At 39.7% G+C, this 23,665-nt stretch overlaps 1 protein-coding gene across 3 annotated transcripts in view; it reads left to right on the top strand.

The window, feature by feature from the left end:
* The window catches only part of SLC6A2 (solute carrier family 6 member 2), a 101,812-nt gene extending 94,877 nt beyond the window's left edge, over positions 1 to 6,935 (top strand). For all 3 annotated transcript variants that reach the window (XM_042852290.2, XM_008166935.4, XM_024104099.3), the window contains 2 exons: positions 3,761 to 3,832; positions 5,477 to 6,935. In XM_042852290.2, the coding sequence (XP_042708224.2) occupies positions 3,761 to 3,832; positions 5,477 to 5,500 (96 nt within the window). In that variant the 3' untranslated portion in view covers positions 5,501 to 6,935. The remainder of the gene's footprint in view (positions 1 to 3,760; positions 3,833 to 5,476) is intronic.
* The last annotated feature ends 16,730 nt before the right edge of the window (positions 6,936 to 23,665 follow it).

The following is a 23,665-nucleotide window of genomic DNA, read 5'->3' as shown; positions in this document are numbered from 1 at the left end:
GCTCCTGGTCAGCGGCACAGCAGGGCTAAGGCAGGATCCCTGCCTGCCCTGGCTCCGCGCTACTCTGCTCCCCTAGGTGGCCAGCATGACCGGATCCTAGGCATAGGGGCCAGGCTGCTCTGCGCAGTGAACGCTGCCCATGCCTGCAGGCGCTGCCCCCGCAGCTCCCATTGGCCGCAGTACCCGGCCAATGGGGGCTGCGGAACTGGCGCTGGGGGCAGCGTGCAGAGATTCACTGAACCCCTTCACCTAGAGACTGCAGGGGCACATTGGTGAACTAGCGCTCATGGCTCCAGCCCCAGGGGGGCACCGAGGCTCAGGGACTGGTGTCCGACACACAGCGCAGAGACTTGCCATGGGCCGGATGAAAAGAAGCAGTGGACCGCAACCGGACCGCAGGGCCCCCCTTAGCCAGAGGCCTTGAGCTGCAGTCCCTAAAGCCCCTGCATTAATCCGACCCTGCCCAATATTGCACATGCATTGCAGTCTTAAATCACATGATCACATATTTTTTCCACATGACCCCTGCCTCATTAACTTCACAGGCTGGACCTGCTCTGGAGATGATAGCTGTAGGGCCCTTGTTACATTTGTTCTAGAAGTTGAAAGGCGTGTAGGGGATAGAGCTCAATTGAAATTTTTTGATGAAAGCTGGGATGTGGGACATGCATGTTGTTGGTCTGTCTAATTTGGAGTAGGGTCTTGTCTCGGTCTTCCACATCAGAGGTGAGTGTCCTAGACCTCTAAAATCTTGGCTATTTGGGGTTAGGGAGGAGCTCTCTCTCTCTCTCACACACACACACACAGACACGTTTTTGTGAAAGCTCCCTGTGTTGTTTGGATGTAGAATAAAAACAAATATTGAAATCGTGAAAATTTTTATGAAATGGAATTCCGGTTTCCCATTTAGCCCTAGTAGTAAAATGAGGCAGGGGACCACAGGAAGAGAAAAGAGGGTCTCATGGTTAAGGCAGTTGAATGTTGTCCTGGGGAATTGGATTCTACCCCTGCCTCTGCCACAGAGTTCTTGTGTGATACTGGCCAAGTCACTTAAAACAAACCTTTTCAGGTGGTCACTAATTGAGTGTTCCTTATTTTCCTGATGCTGGGGTCTGATCTGCATAAGTGCTGAGCACTCACAGCAGCAACTGGAGCAAGGGGAGCATTGCTTTGAAGATATACCGCAAAGTGCTACATAATGCTAAGTGCTCTGAAAAATTCAATCCCAGGCATCTCAAACTGGGCACTCAATATTAGTGGATACTTTTGACTCAATGTCCCTCAGTTCCCCATCTGTCAAATGAGGATAACACCTCCTCATTTAACAGGGATGCTGAAAAATAAATTAATGTTTGTCTACCACTCAGATACTGTAATGATGAGCACCATAGAAAAGCCCACGTGGAAATTAATAGTTCTATCTTCAGAGCAGGGTTTGAATAACATGCAGGAAATAAGGCATGAGGCAACACACTGAACAATGAAGAGAAAATAGAATATTGAATAGCAGCTCATGAATTAAGCACCATCCGTCCTGTACACTGACTGAGGCAGGCATCTTGTGGCAAAACTAGTATGTGGTCATGTAAGGAAAGACTATCAAATGCATACACAGAAAGGGGCTGAAGAACGGTGGCACAAGCAACCCTAATTCTGACCTAATTTCCTAACTTCTGAGTGCTTGACTTTGCTACCTTAAAAATGTTCTTTTAACGTAGTGTTATTGTGTGTAATGTTAATCTAGTGTGTTATTGTTCTGCTTAAGAGGAACCTGGTTTCTATGGTGAAAAAAATACATCTAATTATTTTTCATTACAATCTCACTGATCTGTACTTGCCTCAAATTACCATTTCAAAATGACACAAGTTTAAGATTCACTGATCATATTAATTTTCTCATCACTGTCACTGGAAATTCTTATCCATGCTCCAAAGGAATCCACAAATAGGACTTAGAAAGTAAAGCCACCTTTAGATCTGTTTTCAGCCCTTTAAAAATACCAAACGTACTCCTAAGACATTGAAATGTTGATTGTTTTATGTTCCTTATAGTCCAGTATTTTAAAACTCAGGCAAGCACAGTTTGAATATCATCTGGTTTATTGCAAACAGCTGGATTTCAATCATAGTATCTATCCGTAATCTGAAAAGATGCCCCTAGGTTTGTCAAAATTCAGACTGCCACAAAGAAGCATTTTATAGTTTATATACCCAACAATTGCAACAATTTTTCCTTTCTTCTCCCCAGCAAATGACAGGAACCTTTCATATTGTTCATGTGTTCTGCACGCAGATGTTCTACTGACCTCAGCAGAAGATCTGTGTGTGGAACAAGTGCAGAAAATGCACAGTGGGTCTGATGCAAAACCTGCTGAGGCCAATGAAAAGGTGCCAATTGACTTCAAAAGGTTTTGGATCAGGCCCTTTCGTTCAGGTAGAATTTAATTATCTTTTAAACCTATTATGCAAATAGAGTTGTGAGGTAGCCAGGCATGTCATTATAGTTCAGTCTTTTATTTCTGAGCCTCAAATTCAAATAGTCTCCTAATATGTTAGGACAAGAGAAAGGTAAGAGAGACAATTCCATAGGCTCAACTGTGAGCCCTCTTACTCCCCTGTGCATGCAAGAGGGAGTCTAATCCTTCTTATACCACTGTGCAAGCTAACAACAGTACAAGCCTGGAGAAGACAGCGACCACTGCTGGTCAGCTATTCCTTCTCCTGTTCAGATGGATGAGAGTGGGCAGGGAGCAGATGAAGACTTGACTCCATCCCCCAATACACCAGGTTAATTAGCAAAACCAGTGCAGACAGGGAGCCACGAACCTGGCTGAGGTCCTCTGAGTTACAATCTGATTCCTGCACTGTCCTTTACTCCTGCTAGTTTGTAGGGTTACAATCCAGCCCTGTGCAATCAATGTTCTGCAAAACCTTTGGCTTTCTTTTCACTGGGGTTTGTGCAAACCCTTTATTTTGTTCAGTTCTCTTGCGTTTGCAGATCCCTCTCAAGCGACACCAAAACCTCACAGCAGAATTTACTTTAACCCACTGAGTTTCACCTGCTTGCAAAAGCTGATGACACAAAATTATAGGGCAAGCTCAGGTTTGCTCACAAAGTTTGAACCTTAGCAATACCCAAAAATAAAAGGGCTGCAGATAAAGGGGAAGCCATGCCCAAAATTCTTAGTATAAGTATAAGATATCAAGGGCTAAATTGTGGCTATTCAGCTTGCAGTAGAGGGAGAGAGGAGGAAACCTCTCCAGCAGGAGCTCCTAGAGGTAGGCACAGTGCCCATGGAAGTGCATGCCAGAGCAATGTTTGTGTGTGCTCCCAAATGACACTACAACCTAGGCTTTGTGGACAATATGGAGGGGTACCCTCCCATGCACCTTTCTTCACCTGTTTGCATTGTTACTAGCCTCCAGCAATCCTTGCATTCAGGAAGTTCAAGGGCTGTGGTGCCAAGTAGCTCCTGGGGCCCTTTTCCCATGATGGGGGGGACCAGCTAAAATTTATCATAAACATTCTGTTGTTGCTGTGAGATTAGGACTACCATCAAGAAGCTCATAAATTATAATACACTTTGATCTCTCAATGATTAGGTCTCCTCTGGGCTCAATGATATTAAAAATTAAGTCACTGATTTAGAGAAAACTCACACTATTTCCCTGTAAACCCAGAGATAACATCCCCTATCTGCAGATCTAACCCATTTAACATGGCTAATTTTCTTTCCTGTGTGCCTCCACTCTTGTTTAGAGACTAGCTTACTGCATCACACCTGAGAACGAACACCATCTTGTGGCACAAGGGAACGTGAGGCAGTTTAAGGTGTGTATTCCTTCTCCCTACCTCCCTGCCCATTCCCTTATCCTTTGCACCCTTAGCAAGTTTGACTGGCAAATGAAAGTGGGTTTGTTTCCTTTCTGCCTTTTTGCCAGTATGTTGCTTTGTGGGTGGGAAAATGCCATGTGCATCGGCCTTGTAGGACTTTTGGTACCTATCTTTTACCATTTTAACAATATGACCCTATAGAGTCCATGAGGTTATCCCACAGCAGATCTAGTTCCAAGCATTTTTGTTCATATGCAATCATGGTGAGATCTCATCAACGGACATCTTGGCAATGATTGATTCCAGACCATCATGCAGTTTTTTAAAAAATTAAGTATTATGAGATGCTTCTCCCCTCACATAAGTTATTTCATAGGGAGCTGGATTGACGGTTTCTATCTCAAACTCCAAATATGTGCCACCAGTCATGACAAAGAGGCAAGCAAATATCCTGTGACAAGAACTCACTTACAAAATGGTTATGCTGAGATGACCCGATACGGAAATGTAATAGGTTTTCCCCATATGCTTACAGGTTGAACGTGTTCCTTGTTTTGCATGGATGGTCTTTAAGCAACCATGAGAAATATGCTATAAGTTTCCAATGAGGCCTTCAACTTAGCAAATAAAATGAGCCCGTTGAAAAACTCTTTGCTAAAAGTGAAAAAGCATACAAATATCCCATTCTGCACTATTATCAACATTCATACTGTATTGTTTTTTGCCTTCGTGGTTAAAACTAACTAATAATTATGTACAATAGCTCAAAACTTGACCCCAGTTGCATTGCTGATTCAGGTGCTGGTCCTGAAAAATAAGGTGAAAATTTGGCCCTTTATATTTAGTTTGAAACAAACGCAAGAAACTGAATAGACAAAATACTCGCTATATATGAAGGCGAATTCTTTCTATATATTTTAGAGTGATATTATAGTAGAGATATCTTCCCTTATATTTTAATACCTCAAATGTAAGTGATTATGGCTCAAGATTTCAAATGTGTGTGTTTCCATATTTTCTCTGTGATTACTGCACATGAACATGCAGACATGGGCTATATGCACATATTTCTGCACAATTCTGAACATTTGAACCCAAAGACATAGTGGTATAACATATCTTTTCAGCAGTTTTTGTTTAAATTATGGAGGTTGGGAAAATAGACAAAAAGTAGAAAGGCATAATTTGAAAAAAGCAGGAGTGGGGCTCTGACAGTGGAGTTCCTGGATGATGTGTCAATCACTGAGGCCCGTGTATTGACTTAAGTTACTGTTTCCAAATAGCCAGCATCAATAGCAGAAAAACATCATGATTGTTGGACGTTAATCTTGTTTAAGCATCTTAACAAAACATTAAGCCGTGTGCCTATCTTATGATGCAACTAGTATCTTAGTTATGTTTCCCTAATGTCCAACTGTTGTGCATTTTAAAACTGTCCAATTATTAAATGATCGCTGTATAAGACAAGCTGGTTGTTAATAGAAACTGGAATTCATTCTGAAAATAATACTGGTAGTCCATTTTTCCTGCTTTTCTGTAATTCAAGATTTGTCATCTCCCTTATTTCATACTTACTCTCATCACTATCATTGAAATCAATAATATATGATCAAATAAATAATGGCTTCTGTTTCCTTTCAGCTTCAACACTGGCTATCAATATGACAACTGACAGGTTGAGGAAAAAGCCAATACATTAAACTAAACTGGGAATAAACGAAAAGTCAAGTTCAAAGCTCTCTTGATTGTGTTTGGACCAGGCTGGCTCAGAGCTCATCTACTGATTCCTTTGAGGGAAGACAGCTTCTGCTCTCTGTTTTCTCTATTACTTGGTTTCAAATGAACTTACAGACTGGTTTTCCATTTCCTTATATCTTTCAGTGCTATGAGATCCATACTTGACCAAATTTGTGAGCTTTGATAGAGATAGAAGTGGAGGAGGGAGCAGAAAATCAGCATTAATTAAAGAAACTCTTGTCTTGGAGAAATAAATAAAAAACATAATTCCTTTTAAAATCCCTGCCACAACGCTGTTTAGAGACCAACTATATACTCAGAGATGGATGCATCTCAATTATGAGACAAGAGTGACTTTAAGTGCACATTCATGTCATTTGCTTTCTTTCAGGACTATCCTTTGGGATATAATTTTGCATCCTTCTGAAGTGGAGACTCAGTGCTTCACTTTCAGTGGTTTGTTATTAGTCTCTTCTTTTGGTGAAGAAGGTTGTCTTTGCTGTATATGTCTGTGCCATTTTCTGTGCAGTTGAACTATACACACCAAAAGTAACAGGGATGGAATTAAATTCCTATTGTTGTGGCTATTGAGTACAGAAAGTAGTTTTAACAATACACTGTACTTAACAATGCAAACATATTCCTTTATGTCAGCTATTAAAATGGCTTTATTTATCACATGATCCATATTCTTCAGACTTTGAGTTAAGCACCAAAAATATTTACAAGTAGTCAGATTTTCCTTCTACATTCTGTTATATTGTGTGACAAAGAATGTACAGTATATATAAATATATAGGAACAGAGGCAATGATTTTTAGAATAAGCCACTCTGTCCAGTGGCACCAAAATATCAACTGTTGGCTTTGTGCAAGTGCACTATTATTATAAATGTCCTCTAGGTTCAACTGCCAGAACATTTTAAGAGTTGTGTAGAACATCTTGGATGGAGGGGTCTTCTAGGCATAACTCAATTATCTAGGCCTGCTCCCTCTCTTGTGTATTTCAAGCAGCTTTATGACAGCTAGAAAATACAGAGCAATCATAGTGAGATTGGATGCTGTTCTGTATAGTCTGTTTTAAAGTCATATCTTCCCAGTGATCACTAGGGGTTGCAGTAACTGGGAATTACTTATTACAAGAACTATTCTAAATTTTAGAGACAGCAGGTTCTCAGTTGAATCTAGTCTGGAGTTAGAGCCTTAATGCTGAATTTCTTTGCCTTTATATGTTCAATTCAGTTTCTTAATGTTTTTTTAAATATATGTAGTGTTTCCTTTTTTAATGGTTATTTATATTATTTTTAATTCTTCATTTTTTATAATACCATCCTGGAAGTCTGAAAATAAAATTTTTCCCTATTGATTTTGTCCTTTTCCATTTAACAACCATTGACTTCCTTCCAACCCACAATGTTTCTAATAGAATTGAAATATATCTGCTTCTCTTTTTTACTTTATCCTTTGTGCCCCAGCATGATTGAAAAGCCAGAAATATTTAACAGTTCTTAAAAATAGCTTCTTTTCTATTTTCAGTGTCTAAGTGACAAACTATTGTCATTGTCTTCTTTTCTTCTTCTTCAAAACACAGAGTTTTAAACCCAAAGGGCATTGTCAGCTTTTTACCCAAGCTAATGGACAGTAACCTGGTAGGACAGCTATGGTGATTTATATACAAAAATCAAGAAGTTTAAAATGTTAAAATTAAAGTACTGTAATTACCTAAGAGTCCAAACAACATCTTCTATAAAGAGGAAAATAAGTTTAGGATTCTTTTTTAAATGGTCATTATATCGTTACTCTAATCAACATTGCTTCTTAAAATTATGCTGGGGTCCTTGTTTTGTAGATATAAATCTTACTTTGAGAATGGCATAGCTTGCACAGTCACTGTTCTGAGGTGACCGAAAAGCTTCTCAGACCGGTTATGGTGATCAAATTGAAATATACCAGAGGACTGCTAAATGTGCAAATCATCATGTCTCATCAAGTCATATTCCTTTAGATCTGCACATAAATGGTAAACTTACAGGCTAACAACCTACGGCAACATTTAGTTGTGAAAATCTGCCAATATACAGTGAAATGGCCGCAGATGTAATGCTTTCACGTCCTAAAGCCTGTGTGGGTTTTCCTTCTTCTATCTAAGGGCTTGTCTGCACTGGCACTTTACAGCGCTGCAACTTTCTCGCTCAGGGGTGTGAAAAAAAACACCCCCCTGAGCGCAGCAAGTTTCAGCGTTGTAAAGCACTAGTGTAAACCGTGCATCAGTGCTGGTAGCCGCACTACCTGCTCTGGGAGCTACGCCTCTTGTGGAGGTGGTTTTTTTAGAGCGCTGGGAGAGCTCTCTCCCAGTGCTCTGCTGTGACTACACAAGCCACATTAAAGCACTGCCACAGCAGCGCTTTGCCTTGCCAGCGTAGACTAGTCCTAAGGGACGTTGGAGCTTGCTCCAGCCAGCATGTTAGGGGCCTGATCCTGCAAATATTCACTGGGTTCTTACTACTGTAGTAATAGTAATTCTTACTACTGTGAATAGTTTCCATGGGTGGCTATGCCCAAGGCTAGGGTGATTACTCATTAAATTAATTATTGATTTGTATTGGGGTAGCACTTTAGGACCCCACTTACGGAGCAAGACCCGATTGTGCTAGGCACTGTACAAACACAGAACAAGAAAATGGTCCCTGTCCAAAGAGCTTACAATCTAAGGGCTCGTCTACACTTGAAATGATTACAGTGGCACAACTGCATCACTTCAGTGTAGACATTCCCTATGCTGACATGAGGGTTCTCCCCTCGGCGTAGGTACTCTACCTCCTGGAGGCAGTAGCTAGGTCCTAGCACTGTCTACACCGGGGGTTAGGTCAGCTTAACTATGTTGCACAGGGGTGTGGATTTTTCACACCTCTGAGTAACATAACTGGGTCAACCTAACTTTTTAGTATAGACCAGGCCTAAGTATAAGACAAGAGATAATAGGTGGAGCTGAGAGACAAAGGAATTCTGTTGTCAATGGGACTACTCAGGATAGTAAGTGCTTGCATGATTGGTCCTTATTTCAGAGTGTCAGACAGAAGGAGTCTCTCACAATTATTACGAGGCATTTCTTCTGCCCCAGAGCTGGAAAATGTTGTCCCTGATTCTCCATTAAATGAGGGAGCAAGGTGAGTCACTTTATCACATCTGGATGACAGAAAAGTATGTTGCCATTAGATGCGACCTCAGGGCCTGCTGAGTAATGAAATACTTTCAAGGAAGCCATGCCTGATTGTGCGAACAAGGTGCTAAAGACTCACTCTGTACTCTGTAAGGCAATATGGACAATATGTCCATCAAAGAAGCCATCAAAGTCCATCAAAAATGTCCATCAGTCAGGAATTAGAGAGATTTGGTGCCACACCTTGCTCCTTTCAGGTACCATCTCCCCAGTGTCTTTCTGTGTCTCACTGAGGAAACTAGAAAATGCCTTGCACAGAGTCAGCTTCTTTAGGCTTCAACCATAGCAGTTATGGAAGATTGCTCAGGCAAAGCAGGCTCACCACCTTATGAGGTGGCTCAGCTAAATGGCTCCCACCATAACAGAACCAGTGTGTCTGACACATTCAGCCAAGCAGCAACTCACTATTCACACACACACACACACACACCTGCCTGAGAGAGCAGACCCTCCCCATGCCTTGGAGCAGTCCCGTGAGACCCATTTCTGAGGGCACTGGACACTGGAGAGAAAAAGTCCATCCAACTCCACTACGTGCTTACTTAGGGAGAGGCAGAGTCTCATAAATCTCAGGATTAACAAAGCCTAAAGTCTCTTAAACGAACGCCCCTCTGACACCATCCCTTGTCACAGCTCAGTAATTCCTGGGACCTCTTTGCAGCCTCTACAGAGGAATAAAAATTCCTCCCCTTCCTACCACCTAGAAACAGATTCCCTCAGAAGAGGAATATGACTCCATGCTCAAACCTCTGTCACTTCACTTCGCTGCCTCCCACCCCATATCTTCCCCCACAGATCCCAAACTCTGAAGATCTCCCCCCCCCCCCCACCCCCACCCCCCACACACACAATCTCTAGTAAAGTAAGAGATGGCATAGTAACCCATTTTCTGCTAGAGGCAAGGCCCTGTTCATTTGCACCCCCAGATGCAGCATTATCTTTCCCTTAAAAATGAGCTTGTAATGTGCTTGCTAGTTCTGTAGATTGGTGAGCCAGCGCGGACACTCGCCTTGGTCTGAGGGAAAGGGTGAAGTGACTATTGTAGGGAGCATAGTGTAGGGCTAAGCAGGTTTATTTGACAGCTTTGGAAGTCATTGTATGGCTACTCTGCAAAACCAGTGAGTTCTTAACTCAGGTTAGCTTTACTGCATCAGCTAAGGTTAAAATAGCAGTGAAGGCACTGCAGCTCAACTTTTAAGTCAGCCCAAATTCAACCCCATCCTCCCATATAACCTTCAATTCAAGCAGCTAACATGAGTTACAAGCCAATTTGCTGTGTCTTTGTTGCTATTTTAACCCAAGGTAGCGAACGTGTGTTAGCTAATCCAAGTTAAAAATCATACTTTTTTTTTTTTAGTTTTTTAAACTTGTGCTGTAAGACTCGGTTCAGGGCCAGCAAGGAGAGGGGCTCAGTGCAATGTCTCCTGCTCCTGGGCAGTCCTTCACTGCCTGCCTGACACTGAAATTAGAGCCGAGCAAAAATTTTCATGCAAAACTTTTTCTGAGAAAACCAGAAATTCGACGACACCAAAACATGTTGCAAATTCGTCTCTGTTTCCCTGAAATATTTTGATTGGAGAATAAAATTCTGAAATTCAGTCTATCTTTTATGAAACAAAATACACCTCTACCCCGATATAACGCGACCTGATATAACACGAATTTGGATATAACACAGTAAAGCAGTGCTCTGCGGGGGCGGGGCTGCGTGCTCCTGTGGATCAAAGCAAGTTCGATATAACGCGGTAAAATTTTTTGGCTCCCGGGAACAGCGTTATATCGAAGTAGAGGTGTATTTCAATTTTTTGGTTCAAAACTACTTTTCATTTCAAAATTTCCCTTAATTTTATTTAAAAACAATACAAAATATTTGAAAATAATCAAAATCAACATGAAACATTTATCTTTGTTGAAAATAAACATTTCATTTGACTCTAAACTCTTTTCCCCCAATTTTTTGGAATTGCCAGCAACCATAAAAATCCATTATTTGCCCAGCTCTAACTGAAATTTAGGACCCAGCCATGATCCACACTGTCTCACCAAGCCACAGAAAACCAACTAGCTGGTAAGAAGAGAACTTGCTTTTCCTTCATATTTTTCTTCTGCAGCTCAGCAGTAATGCTGTGAGTTTTCCAAATATCTGCAGCTTTCCACCACTCCATGGTTACAGCCCTTGAAGCCTAGATTTCTAATGGAAATATAGTGAGCCGTTTAAGTCAGTAATCCAAAAAGTACAAGTATGATTTAATGCTTGGCCTCTGTTTGAACCACTGCAGGGCTCTATCTTGCCTTCTGTCATGTCCTGAGGCATACATGTTGGCAACACTTGAAAGGTATTTTACCATAGTGAGCGATTTTGCAGGAAATCTAGGATAAATATAAAGTAAAGGGGGAGAAACACTTGGCCGTTCTATTGTATGTGTACTGCAATTGCCCGTGTGATGCATGTTGTATGTAATTTTCCCAGAGGAAGCTCCCTGTAGTTGACCTTTTTCCACAGTAAGATGAAACACTAATAAAACAGCCAAATTCAAACATCTAGTATAACATTTCCTTTCTTACATTATTGTTTAGAGGTGAGTTTAATTTATGTTTTCCCCAACCTAATAAGAGAAATGTCATGTAGACAACAATCTCATTTTTCAAACAGTTTTCATAATCCAAAAAAGTTGTTCATTTAACATAAATCAGATTCGGATGGAATGCATAAGACAGGCACAAAAACAACATTTGTTTTTGCTGAGTGTTTTGAATATTGTCTTATTGTATATCTTGAAGCTGTGTCAAACATTTCCTTAAACACAGGGAACAGATTTAGTGAATCAACTCAAAAACATAGACCACGAATTTCTGACATGACTAGTGATTTTTTGCTGTCTCATTTGAGTTGAGACATTTAAAAAGTGTCCTAAGTTAGGACCTGATAAAGTGTCTCAAACTGGGCCCCCCAAATCATTGATTGTCTTTTAGACTCTTGGCCACAACACAGGAAGAGGCAGATTTTATAATAAAAATCCTTGGAGATTTTCACCCAAAGGGAAAAGTCTTTGCATTCTGTATTGATTAGCATGACTCATACTATAACCTATGACCGCTATTCAGTTAGAAGTCAAGCTACTGTGGACTGTAGAATGAAGTTATTGCTGTTTGAACATACTCCGTTCAAAAGAAGGGGGGTAAAAATGACCTACAGCTCCTGGAGCTGCCTCTGCAGGGCTGGCCCCTCTGCATTAAGGGCTGCATCAACAGCATGAGGGCTGTTCTAAATAACAGTGGCTAACAGCCCCAAGGAGCCGAATCTGAAGCAGAGGATCAGTGCAGTGCTTGGACATCCAGGCCCTTGCCCCCTTTTCTCTGCCACACTGGCAATAAAAAGGGTGCCTAGGAATGGTATAAAAGCTCCTACCTACCTATGCTCTGTGTCAAAGGATCACCCTTATACTGAGATCATAGAATCATGGAAGATTAGGGTTGAAAGAGATCTCAGGAGGTCATCTAGTCCAACCCCCTACTCAAAGCATTGATGAGTATCCAAGCATTGGCTGCACCAGATTATGTCAGCAGAGCAGTGCAAAGTGGTTGCAGAACTGGTTCTTTGGCATTTAATTTATGGCAAATAAAAAAATCCTAGAGTTAAACTCAAGGCAGGTGTACACTACAATATGTATGCTCTGAGGAGTATGCTCTGAGATCGATCAACTGGCGGTCAATTTAGCGGGTCTAATAAAGACCCGCCAAATCGACTGCAGATCACTCTCCAATAGACCCTTGTACTCTACCCCTGACGAGAAAAGTAAGGTAAGTCGACAGGAGATTTTCTTCCGGCGACCCCCCGCGGTAACTCAACCTAAGGTACGTCGACTCCAGCTACATTATTCACATAGCTGGAGTTGTGTAGCATAGGTCAACTTACCGTGGTGGTGAAGACATAGCCTCAGTTAATCTTTTGACCCTCCCCCAATTTTATTCCTCTTTGTTTGGGAAAGGAGCATATTCTAATGAAAAGCTTCTACCTGGAAGGAATCTAAAAAAGGCCCTGGAGGTGGGGGTGATTTCTGGTTATAGAATTGAGTCCTCGATATATTTTTGCAGTCACATTTTTTAATTCCAATCTAGGTGTCGGAACTCAGTGCTTTGCACTGCACTACAATGAGTTGTTGTTTTGGTTTGTTTTTTTCCTTAACCAATATTCTTGGGAGGCAAGGTTTTGCTGAGGTAGGGATAATGTTAGTCAATAAGACCAACCAAATGTACACATGTTCATTAGTTTTGATGAAAAATGCAATTAGCATGTTTCTGCAATGCCCTGAAAGGCCTATTCTGAGAGGGACCTTACCCCACATATAACTGTTTATTTTAATTATTATTATTATTTAGACAAAAAATGTTTCTGAACCTGATTCTCCCACTCCCAGTGCACGAAGGTCACAGGACGGGGGTAGAACACCTAGGACTTTTGATCTTTGTATCACAATTGGTTCAGTATGTTGATCTGAAAGGGAACGGGGAAAAAAGACAAAATATTGGGATACAAGTAGAAGCAAGAACAGGTATTTCCTTCATCTAAACCTCCGAACTTTTGTGAACAGAAGTTGTCGACTTGCTTTTTAACATTGGCACTAAAACCAAGTTGATGTGATTCAGGAAACGTGTGGCTGTCAACATTAATAAGGGTAGATTATTACTGAGCAACTTTTCAATGTATTAGTCATAAAGAATATTATCTTTAATTTCCGTGTCAATATTTTCTAGCAAAACTTGTTTTCTTGAACAGAAAAAATTACTATGGCAAATACAAGGGAAAAAATTGAACAAGAACTGTAAGAAATTACTCATTTTCACTTCCAAGGACATCACTGGTGAGGAGGAATATTCTAATATCGATTGTCTGACAAAACATTCCAGAAGAGAGACATGTTCTGTATCACACTAGCAAAAAGAGGGCACTTTATCAACTCTGCTGATGTGCAAAGTTTGTCTAAACTATATGAAAGAAGTGGTGTAGTTCTATTTTAAAACTGGGCAGTGCCATTTGGCAGCAGTATTGGAGACATCGGTAGCATTTTGTGTAAGACAAAGAAGTTAACAAGATACTTCTATTTGCAAGTATCCTGTCCACTCTGGTGCTGTATGTGGTCACTTGTTTTTCAGTGCCACTAAGCTGGGGCCTCTCTTCTACACCAGTAACCCAACTTTTGGATATTGACATGGATTTTTCTCATCTTAGCTTCTGATGGACTAGAATGTGCCCTTTAGTCCCCTCGTCACACAATATCATGTAGTGACACCAACAGGAGGTGGAGTAGCAATAACTAACTAGATTGATGAACAGCAACACAGAGAATCTGTAGCAGTTTTTTTAGTAAGTTCTTATGTTACCGTGATTTGAAATGAACCAGTTCTTGCATGCTACATTCTCGAGAGTGCTACTTACTGCTTGTTGCATATCATGCACATGTCAAGATGATGTGGTTCCTTTTGCAGGACTAAAAATGTGAATGCCCTCTGCTTATCTTTAAGCCTCTGCCCCAAATTTCATTCACTCCAGAAAACATTTCAAACGTGGATAACTATTCAGCCCAGTGTACATCTTTTGATGCCTAGAAGTTTCTGCAGGAAAAGGCATCATCGGTACAAACATGGGGAGTATGATCATTAGGGACAGAAGCTGTAGGTTTTATGCACTCAGGCCATTTTCAAATTATTCACCAAAGCACACTATAACTTTTAAGAATGGCAAGTTCATGTAAACATAGGGCCATATCCTCAGTTGTCTGTAACTGCATAGCTGAATTGTTCATCCCCTAAGAATCTGGGCATACTATCACAATCAGGAGACCATCTCTGGATGCTCTCCATTGAAATTCTTTATCTATGTCCATCAGACATTTATCATTTGGGCTACCGGAGAGAATTAGGCTACAGTTCAGCCTGCATAAGAATTTTCCTTGTGTTTTAATTAAGTGACAACTTACAAAAGATGGTTTTTTTGTTTGTTCCCCACCTCCCCAGTACCAAAAGCAAACTTATTTAGTCATTTAGCAATCATTATTTGAAGAAATTGATGTAGAGGGGAGACGCACACAGAGAAATTCAGGAGAACTAAATGACCAAATGTAGTGTAGAACAATGAATGTTTTCAATTATATTGACCTCCTTTGTAAAGTGCTTTGAGATCTACTGAAGAAAAATGCCTGAGCTAGGTAATATTAATAGGACTGATTCAAAGCCCAGTGAATTCAGTGGAAGCATTCCTGTGTACTTCAGTAGGTTTTGGATTGGCCCCTATGTGAAACATTTTTAAAGTCTTTCAGTCCTACCCTACAGTCTTCACATAGGTAAAATTTCTATTGGCATCAGCTTTGACATTGAGATCAGCTGACCTCTTGCTTAAGTACTGATTGCAAGACTGTGCCACTTGTATATTTGTTTTCTTTTGTAAAAAGGTGCTTACTTTTCCTCTTTTACTGCAACTTTAAATCGTTCTTTGATTGTTAGATTTCTTTAACAGGGTAACATGCAAAAATGCAGTGAACTCAGAAAATCACTAAGCATTAAGTTGTCTCTGTTTAAAGGTGTCATGTTGCTTCTTGATCACTGCCAAGACAGTGTTAAATTTGCAGGTGACCTGCCTTCATCATTTATTATGTTGCACCCTCTCTATGAGCCTATCTGTGAGAGCTTAACATATGTGCACTTAGGGAAAATATTATTTACTAAGGGAGTTTTTCCAAATACTGCATTTTAAAAGTAACTTATTAAGGTTTGCCTTACAAATGAAAGCTTTATAGTGAGCATTTACTTGGTTTACACAAATGTTTTACTTAATTTGTAAAGCCTTTTTATAGCAGTGATTAGAATTTATCTGAAATAAGGGTACCTCTGTATATGAATATTTTAATATTTTTACCTGTTTTTTTTATTTTTAACAAAATGTAAATGTATATTGTAAGGCGAGAAATTGAGCTTTTGTGTTATCATATAGGACCTGTCTCTCCATTATAAGTCTATGTAATCAGCCAGTCTAGTTCTACAGTATGTTGGCCTTTTGATTATAAATGTAAATGTGAGAAAGGAGAATAAAGAATTGTTCTCTACAGCTAAAATGCACCGTAGAACAATATTCTCCAAAACTGCCTTAATTTCATAAAAGGAAGTCATGCATTTGTAGTCTATATTCTGAAGAACCAATTAGAGCATATTTTTGCCTGTAATTTTGTTTTGTTATGGAGAACTGTACTTTAAATAAAATAAACTAGTGTCTAATACACATCCATATCCAAGTCAAGAAATACTATTTAATTTAAAAAAAAAAAGCATAGAAGTTGACAATTTACCAGTGATTGAACATTCTGCAAAGTATCCGAGTGGCCACAAATGTTTGAATAATGCCACTAAACTTTCACATCTACTTCCGTCAGTTTGTACAATCTGCAGATCCCTTTATCAACTATTTCATTAACACCTTTCGTTGTCTGGGAAGAAACAGCATTTCAATTTCATTTTTTTTAAATAGAGGGACATACCTACATACGTATGTAACCAGAAACAACTACATTTCTTATAAATATAGGTGTACGTGTGATAGATGCGCTGGTTAACTATGTTTAAAATGTTGATAAAGTTGGTGAATGTAAAGTATTTGTCCTCATTCTTCTGTCCTTCTGTAATCCCTGTAAATAAGAACTGTTTTAAGCTGTGCACCATAAATGTAATAGATTATTTCAATATTGTGTACAAAGTATTATTTAAATGAATAAACATCTGACAAATATGCACATACAAAACCAGACTATAAACAATAAAGAGTATCTTCTGTATCAACAATTTAGTCATAGTAATATTGCATGCAGTGTGTTGAAGATGTTAAAATGAAAACGGAGTTAAGATGTCCAAATTGTTCTGAATGGATAATCCCGAAATGATCTTCACACAGGTGGAAACTATGCCTTGACGTGAGTGGGGTACAGAAACACCAGTCCTACTAAAAATATGCAAACTATCCACTTTTATCAAACATTGTCTCCGGCTGATCCTCCAGGTTAAAAATAGCAGGCAAAATGTAGAAACTGCACACAATTCTTATCTTTGCTCAGTTATATCCCACATCCTTTTACCATTCACCTAATCAAATGGATTAGAAAGAGTAAAGGGATTATTTAATTCCTAGAGTGAGTGTAATCCAAGTAACTCTGTAAAGCTGTCATACTAAACACACAGTAAGTGAAAATCAATTTAAAAATCTCTCAAAATGCAAGATGCAAGAACTGCAATTTCCCAAAGTACACATAGTTAACCTTTGTAACTACTTGCTGTCATTTATATTCTGCTTATAAAATATGCCATAACTATAGTAACAACTACACCTCTACCCCGATATAACACGACCCGATATAACACGAATTTGGATATAACGCGGTAAAGCAGTGCTCCGGAGGGGGCGGGGCTGCGCACTCCGGCGGATCAAAGCAAGTTCGATATAACGCGGTTTCACCTATAACGCGGTAAGATTTTTTGGCTCCCGAGGACAGCATTATATCGGAGTAGAGGTGTATAACAAAAACCAACCTTAATCTATGGATTAACCAGGAAGAAAAGATCTACTTTTGCTATTCCCCTTAATTGATGTCACTTAGTTTTTTAAAAAATGGGATAATTTGATTATTTTGCCTACAGCTGAAACCATCAAATATACCATTGAAAAGTTTATTTTTTAATTTATAAAATAATTTAAAGCCTACTCACAATGGGTCCAATTTGAACGCTTTGAAATGTTTCACAACTCTTTTTGACCAACTCTGCTATTGAAGGAATATAGCAGAGGACATCCCCTCTCAAGTGCAGCTTAGACTATAGTGCAGTGGTCTCCAAAGTGGGGTGCGCGCACCCCAGGGGATGCGCAAGAGGATCCATGGGGGTGCGCGGCATGAGGAGCGCTTTTTATTTATTTATTTATTTATTTATTTGTCAGTTCAGGCGGGAGTCCAAGCGACTTTTTTTTTGCGCTTCGGCGGTTCGGGCGGGAGTCCGAGCGCCTTTTTTTCTTTTTTTGCTTCGGGAAAAATGGCAGCGCCAGCACGGCAGGGGGTGCGTGCTCCAATTTTTTACTGATAGGGGTGCGCGATCAAAAAAGTTTGGAGATCACTGCTATAGAGAGACCAACAAGGCAATCAAGCCTGTTAGAAGAGTAATGGCTCAATAGGGGGATACAAAATATCTACCTACTTTATCTATCTAGTTTAAAATGATATGGTAGAATTATTTCTACAATATAAATATTGTCCGTAAAAACTGTTCTTCTCTTAAATCAGAATGTCAGATGTGTTCATTGAGTATATCAAGTTCGTGCAACTGCTGCCTCAGGTTCGAAGCTGAGATAAATAACCCAAGGGAAGTCAGGGCCATTTCACACTGAAAATGGGACCTGGGGGCCTGGCTACTGCTCACTCCATGGCAGCTGGAGGTTGGTTGTGGGAGGCACAGACTACACTTAAAAGAGAGAAATATTGTTGCTGCTTTTAAGCATGCTCCCCCCAGGCTCTCAAGCCCCTGGAACATTCTAGCTGCCTTGTTTTCTGGAGGCAGAATGATGTTGCAACTGCACCTATTCGCTTCGCGCCCCCTCCGACCCCCCGCCACCCCACAGCATGGACCACCTTGTTCTCAAAGCTGAAGCAGAGACCTTAGTTTGCAATTAAACACTTCCAGTACCATCCTGAGCTACATGCTATGTAATTACTTCCCATGAAGCTAAGTGGGGATTAGACACACAAAAATACAGTCTTCAGGATCAGGCCCTTCTAAATCTTCAAATACATAATGTTCATCGAGAATGTCTCTGCCATAACTACCGATTGTGGTGAGCCTTGAGAAGGAGGATACAAGGAGCTTTCCCTCCTAACCTCTGTAAGGACCATACAGAGCTGAAGCCCCCGTGAACTGAGGAAGGCACCGACTTCATGTTTACGCCCCCAGAGTGTGTAGAACTAAAGCAGGCCGAAGGAAGACAATTCAGTTTTGTGGCAACTTTTGAGGGTTGTGTTCTGCACTGGAATGAAAATAAAACCTTTTGAACATTTTCACAAAAAGAATGAAATTGTGTTGTAATGTCTATTTTCAAATCAAAAGCTGGTAGTTTGTGGGGCCGGGGCATCAGCCTAGGAGAACAAGGTTCAAGGCATTGCTCTACCTTAATAGGAGCACAATTTTTCATCCCAGATCACTCTGAATCAGGCCAATCACCTGACCACTAGGCTATTAGAGCACAAGAGGTTGGTTTTTTTTCTTGCTCTCTCGCTCTCTCTCTCTGGTCGGAAGTGACCAGAGAGCCCTGGACCCAAAGCACTTTTCCAATGAAAGCTTAGTCAAAACATGTACGTCTTGGCAAAAGAGCATATTTAAATGAAATTTAATTTAGTTGCAAATGTTCCAACCAGCGTCATATGGAACCCCCAAAAGGTCAGACAGGAGGCGGAGACATAAGTTTGCAGTCTGATTTTGCACAGGGAGAACAAATTGCACCCCATAAATGGCTCGCCCTACTCATCCAGGAGTCTAAAGGACCAGTCTGCTGTGTGAAGCAGGTTGCCTCCCTGTGCTACCTCAGGGGCAGGACACCAGCACTTACTCTGGAATAGCTAAAGATCCTATCACTCCATTCACAGATTTGCTGTGAGGCATGTAAAGCAAGAAGCTTAAACTGAGTCCCAGTGTATTTTAATAAGATATAATTAATTAGAAGTATATAGGATTCCAATATTAGTGCTCAAAAAAGGATACAAACATGGAGTAACCACATTGTACAAAAAAAAAGTTAATTATACTTTTCAGAAGAGAAAAACCTGTTAGTCATTGTATTGCTTTAACTTTGACACTACAGTATTTCCAATTTTCTCCCCTTTGTTTCTATCCAGGGCTTTGAGTACCATAACTGGCTGTGTGGATTAGTGTACATGATAAATATTTTCAGCAACATGTTGTGGATTCTATTTAATGAGTAAGTATAGTCAAAGGGCTCAGTCCAGAAGTTGTGAGATGTTTAGTGAAATATCCATGTTGAATGCCAAGCGATTTGCAAAAGCATCATAAAACTCCCACAGCTCTTAAAGTTTTAAACTTTCCTCTATTCATTGTTCCATCCAAAGTAAAGGACATTTGGACTAGAGGAATGGTCCATGCATTAATACAACTACATCCAGAGATGACATTAGAATTAGAGCTGGGTTCTCACATCTCCAACCCTTGGGTTATAGGAACAACAACATATTACACTCAATAAAAGTGTACTGCTGTACACAAGTAGACTTCAGGAGAGTGCAGTGGTACAGTTTATATATATATTTAGCATGTGACACATTACACAACAGTGTCAGTCTACTGTCACTTACACCTTTTATGTTGTTATGGTGAATGCTCAGGAATAGAGTGACAAATAAATAGAGCCAGATAGACACAGCATAGACATACTACGAAAGTTCAAGATCGGGTGAAATCATTAGGGAAAAGCTGCAAAGATTCCCTATGGATTTTGCAAAGTTAAAGTTAGTTTAATCACTTCTTGGTGTACTGGGTCAAAAAGTTGCCCACTTCCAGATTACTATTTATTGAGAATGAATTTATTGTGCTTGGTGCTGTACAAAGGAGAAAGCAGTTCCTTCTCTGAGAATCTTACAGTCTAAATTACCAACAGATAGTCCAGTCCTGTCCAGCCCAATTCATGAAATGTTGGTTGAAGGTTGGATCTTCAAGTGGGCTGAATATTCATTTTGTTTTCAAAATGTGTGTGTATTTAGTAGAGGTGGTCAAGAAACAGAATTTGTCATATGAATGGTGATCACATGAACTGTGAAAAGAAGTGCAGTGGCTTTGGACTATTTTTAATGTTGCATCTCTTATATTCTTGTTTTTATAAACAGATGTGAAAGTGAAGGGTGCCTAGAGCTCTGGATGGACGTCCTTTTGTTTGGAGTTTGTATAAGACCAAAATCTCAAATAATAAAATAAATACAATATCTAGGGTCAGTTTGTAGAATCTTAGTTTTGAAAGCATTTAAATGCAGAAATGTAGAGTTTGGGGGAGGTCTTTTAACTGATTTTAGCAAGTTATTCACTCTGGATGTACTATAGCATTGCTTTAGATATTTGAGATGTCACAGTGTACTAAAGTGTTAGAGAAGTTATACGTAACAGTACACATCTGCAATGTAGGGATGTTTGAAGGCCAAAATATAACATGATGCACAAGCAACTAGAAGGCTAAAATATCCTCAGGAAAAACTTATTTGGTCTCCAGTACTGTATGACTGGGAAAGTACAGCAAGCCAGAAACTTTAAAGGTTTGACGCCTATATTTTAACAGCAATTTTTTTCAAATAAGATTTACTTTGTTATGATAAATGAATCACCACAAATCCTGTAAGCTACAGGCTTATTTTAACATAAGCTTGTTTTGTGAATTAAAACTCTCAGCAGTGTATCACCCCATCCTGCGTTCACTCACTGTGTTGTCAGAGGACCGCTGTCTTATGAAATTCTTCATAATTCACCATCACCCATGTTCAAGATTGATTATGAGGCCTCAGAAAAGGCAAGCTTTCAGAGTCAAATGAAAACTAACTATGATGAAGGCAGCAGGTAGGAGAGAAATTGCATTTTCCCAAGATTAGGGAATAACAATACAACTCAGTCAAAATTGTGCTGTGTTTATTGTTGGCATTTCTCCTGTAAAATGTACATTGACCTTGACAATCAATGCACTGATGTGGGGTAGGAATAGCTATCTGATTCTCCTGGCTGTGTGCATTTATGCTGCAAGATGAGGATCACAGCCCAAAATGTAAACTGCCAGGGATGAGAGAATGCACTGGGTTTTTGAGATGTTTAACATGCCCTGTCAAGAAGGTGAGAAATAATGTGGCAATAATTAGAGAGAACATAAGCAGCTGGGTAGACACTCTGAACACTGGAGTAAGTTATTCTATACGCTGGCTATGATCTTGTGTAAACTTGGATGATGTATGAAGGTGCTAAAGGAAAAGTTAAAAATAATGAACTGAGTTTGTTTTACATAAGTTAATATAAACACAGGCAAATCACATTCCATTAATTTGTATTCCTCACTAAATGGAATGATTGCCCATTACATATCTTGCTGATCCAGGCCCTGCTTCAACAAAGCACTTAAATGCTAGCTTAGCTTTACAATAAGCATTTGTTTAAATCCCATGGAACTTAATCACATGCGTAAGTGCTTTGTTCCATTTCCCAAACCTCACCCTACTCCCAAACCCTCAACCCCTCCTCTTCTGCTTCCACTACATGCTGAAGCAGTACAGCAGGGGAATGAACCCACTGCTATACCTGGTGCAGTTAGTTTGCATTGCTGAGATCATCAATATTCTGGTAGAAAAAGTGAACTCTCTCTTTCAGTCTGCAGATGAGGGAATTATTTTAACCACTAGCAAAGAGAACATGTCAAGTGTTGGATGCCTTAACAACTGATCATTTTGTTTCTTCTGCAGTAGAAACATTCCAGATGTTTTAAGGGAACATTCACTAGGGAGTTGACTTGTTCAGCAACAAAACAAAGACCAAAAAAAAAAAATCTCTTATTTTTACCCTTTCCTGAATGTCTGTCTACTTCTAGAAGCATAACTGGTCTAAACTGTCTGATGATGGTGTTGCTTTCATTTACAGGTTCAAATTCGGCTATCAATCCACCCACTGACCTTCTCCCAGTCAGTGAGGTGGCAGCAATGTAAGTGAGCCCAGAATTTATGCTTACTATGGAAACTTACAACAAGCAGGGAAGAATATTTTGTCCCCTGTGGTGTGTTAAATCTGGCAATTCAAAAGCTGACCCCATTCAGAGAAGTTGCTTTCTGTCTTTCGAATTTGATTAAAATGCTCAGAGCCATAGAGATTATACCCCTTAAATCAAATACAGTGGCATCAAGTACTGCTCTGCCTAGCCAGGAAAAATACTCCCTTCTTCAGTATTTTTTCAGCTAAACAGGTAGCAGAATTGCAGGAATCAGCTACTGATATTCCTTATTTCACATGGTCAGTCTGTTTTCAAGCCACACTTCTCATTATTATCTTAAATGTTGTCTATTTGCCATGTAATTTTTGCATCAAACTTCTGTAAATTGTTTTCAAGCCTCTAAAAATCAGCATTATTAACAACTACTACTACTAAAGTAAGTCCCGTGTGAGTTTTTGATTGGAGAAAGTCTAGTTTGTGTGTCCTCCTAAAAGTATAATAGAAGTAACTATTTCTTCTCTGCTTTTGGCCAATTATGTTGTGCCTCTTCTGTTAGAGAAGCTAAATCTAATATTAATTAATTAATTAAAATGCATGTCCTTTCCAAGTTGAGGACTCAATAATGGTAACAATATATAGTGTTAATTGCATTTTCAAGTAGCAGTTTTATTACTCTTTACCTCTTTTGGAATCTTACGAATAAATGTGAACCTTAGATTTAACCCCTACCATTTACCTGAAGTGTGAGTTATGTTCCATATTCAATTCAAGAAATTTTTTTTAAAAACGGCTTGGAATGGAGGGTAGAGAAAACGAGGAAGTGTCTGAGTCTCTTCTCAGAACAATGCAAATCAGGGATAACGCTGAGGAAGCTAGTGGAGTTATACTGGTATAAAACAGGTGGTGAAATTAAAAGGAAAATCAGGGGTGACGTGTTTAAGGATAGACCCTGTGATTTAAAATGGAACAATTTAATTTTATCAAAAAAAATTATATATATATATATTTTCAATTCTAGTGCAATACTAGGGGGTAGGCAAGATATGCTCTGTTGCATCATTTGCATAGTCTGGCAGCCCAATCAGTAATTTCAGCAGTAAAACAAAATT

This window comes from Chrysemys picta, chromosome 14 (assembly GCF_011386835.1).
Source record: "Chrysemys picta bellii isolate R12L10 chromosome 14, ASM1138683v2, whole genome shotgun sequence".
Taxonomy (NCBI): Eukaryota; Metazoa; Chordata; order Testudines; family Emydidae; genus Chrysemys; species Chrysemys picta.
Note: the sequence above shows the minus strand (reverse complement) of the source record. Positions and strands in the feature narration are given on the sequence as shown.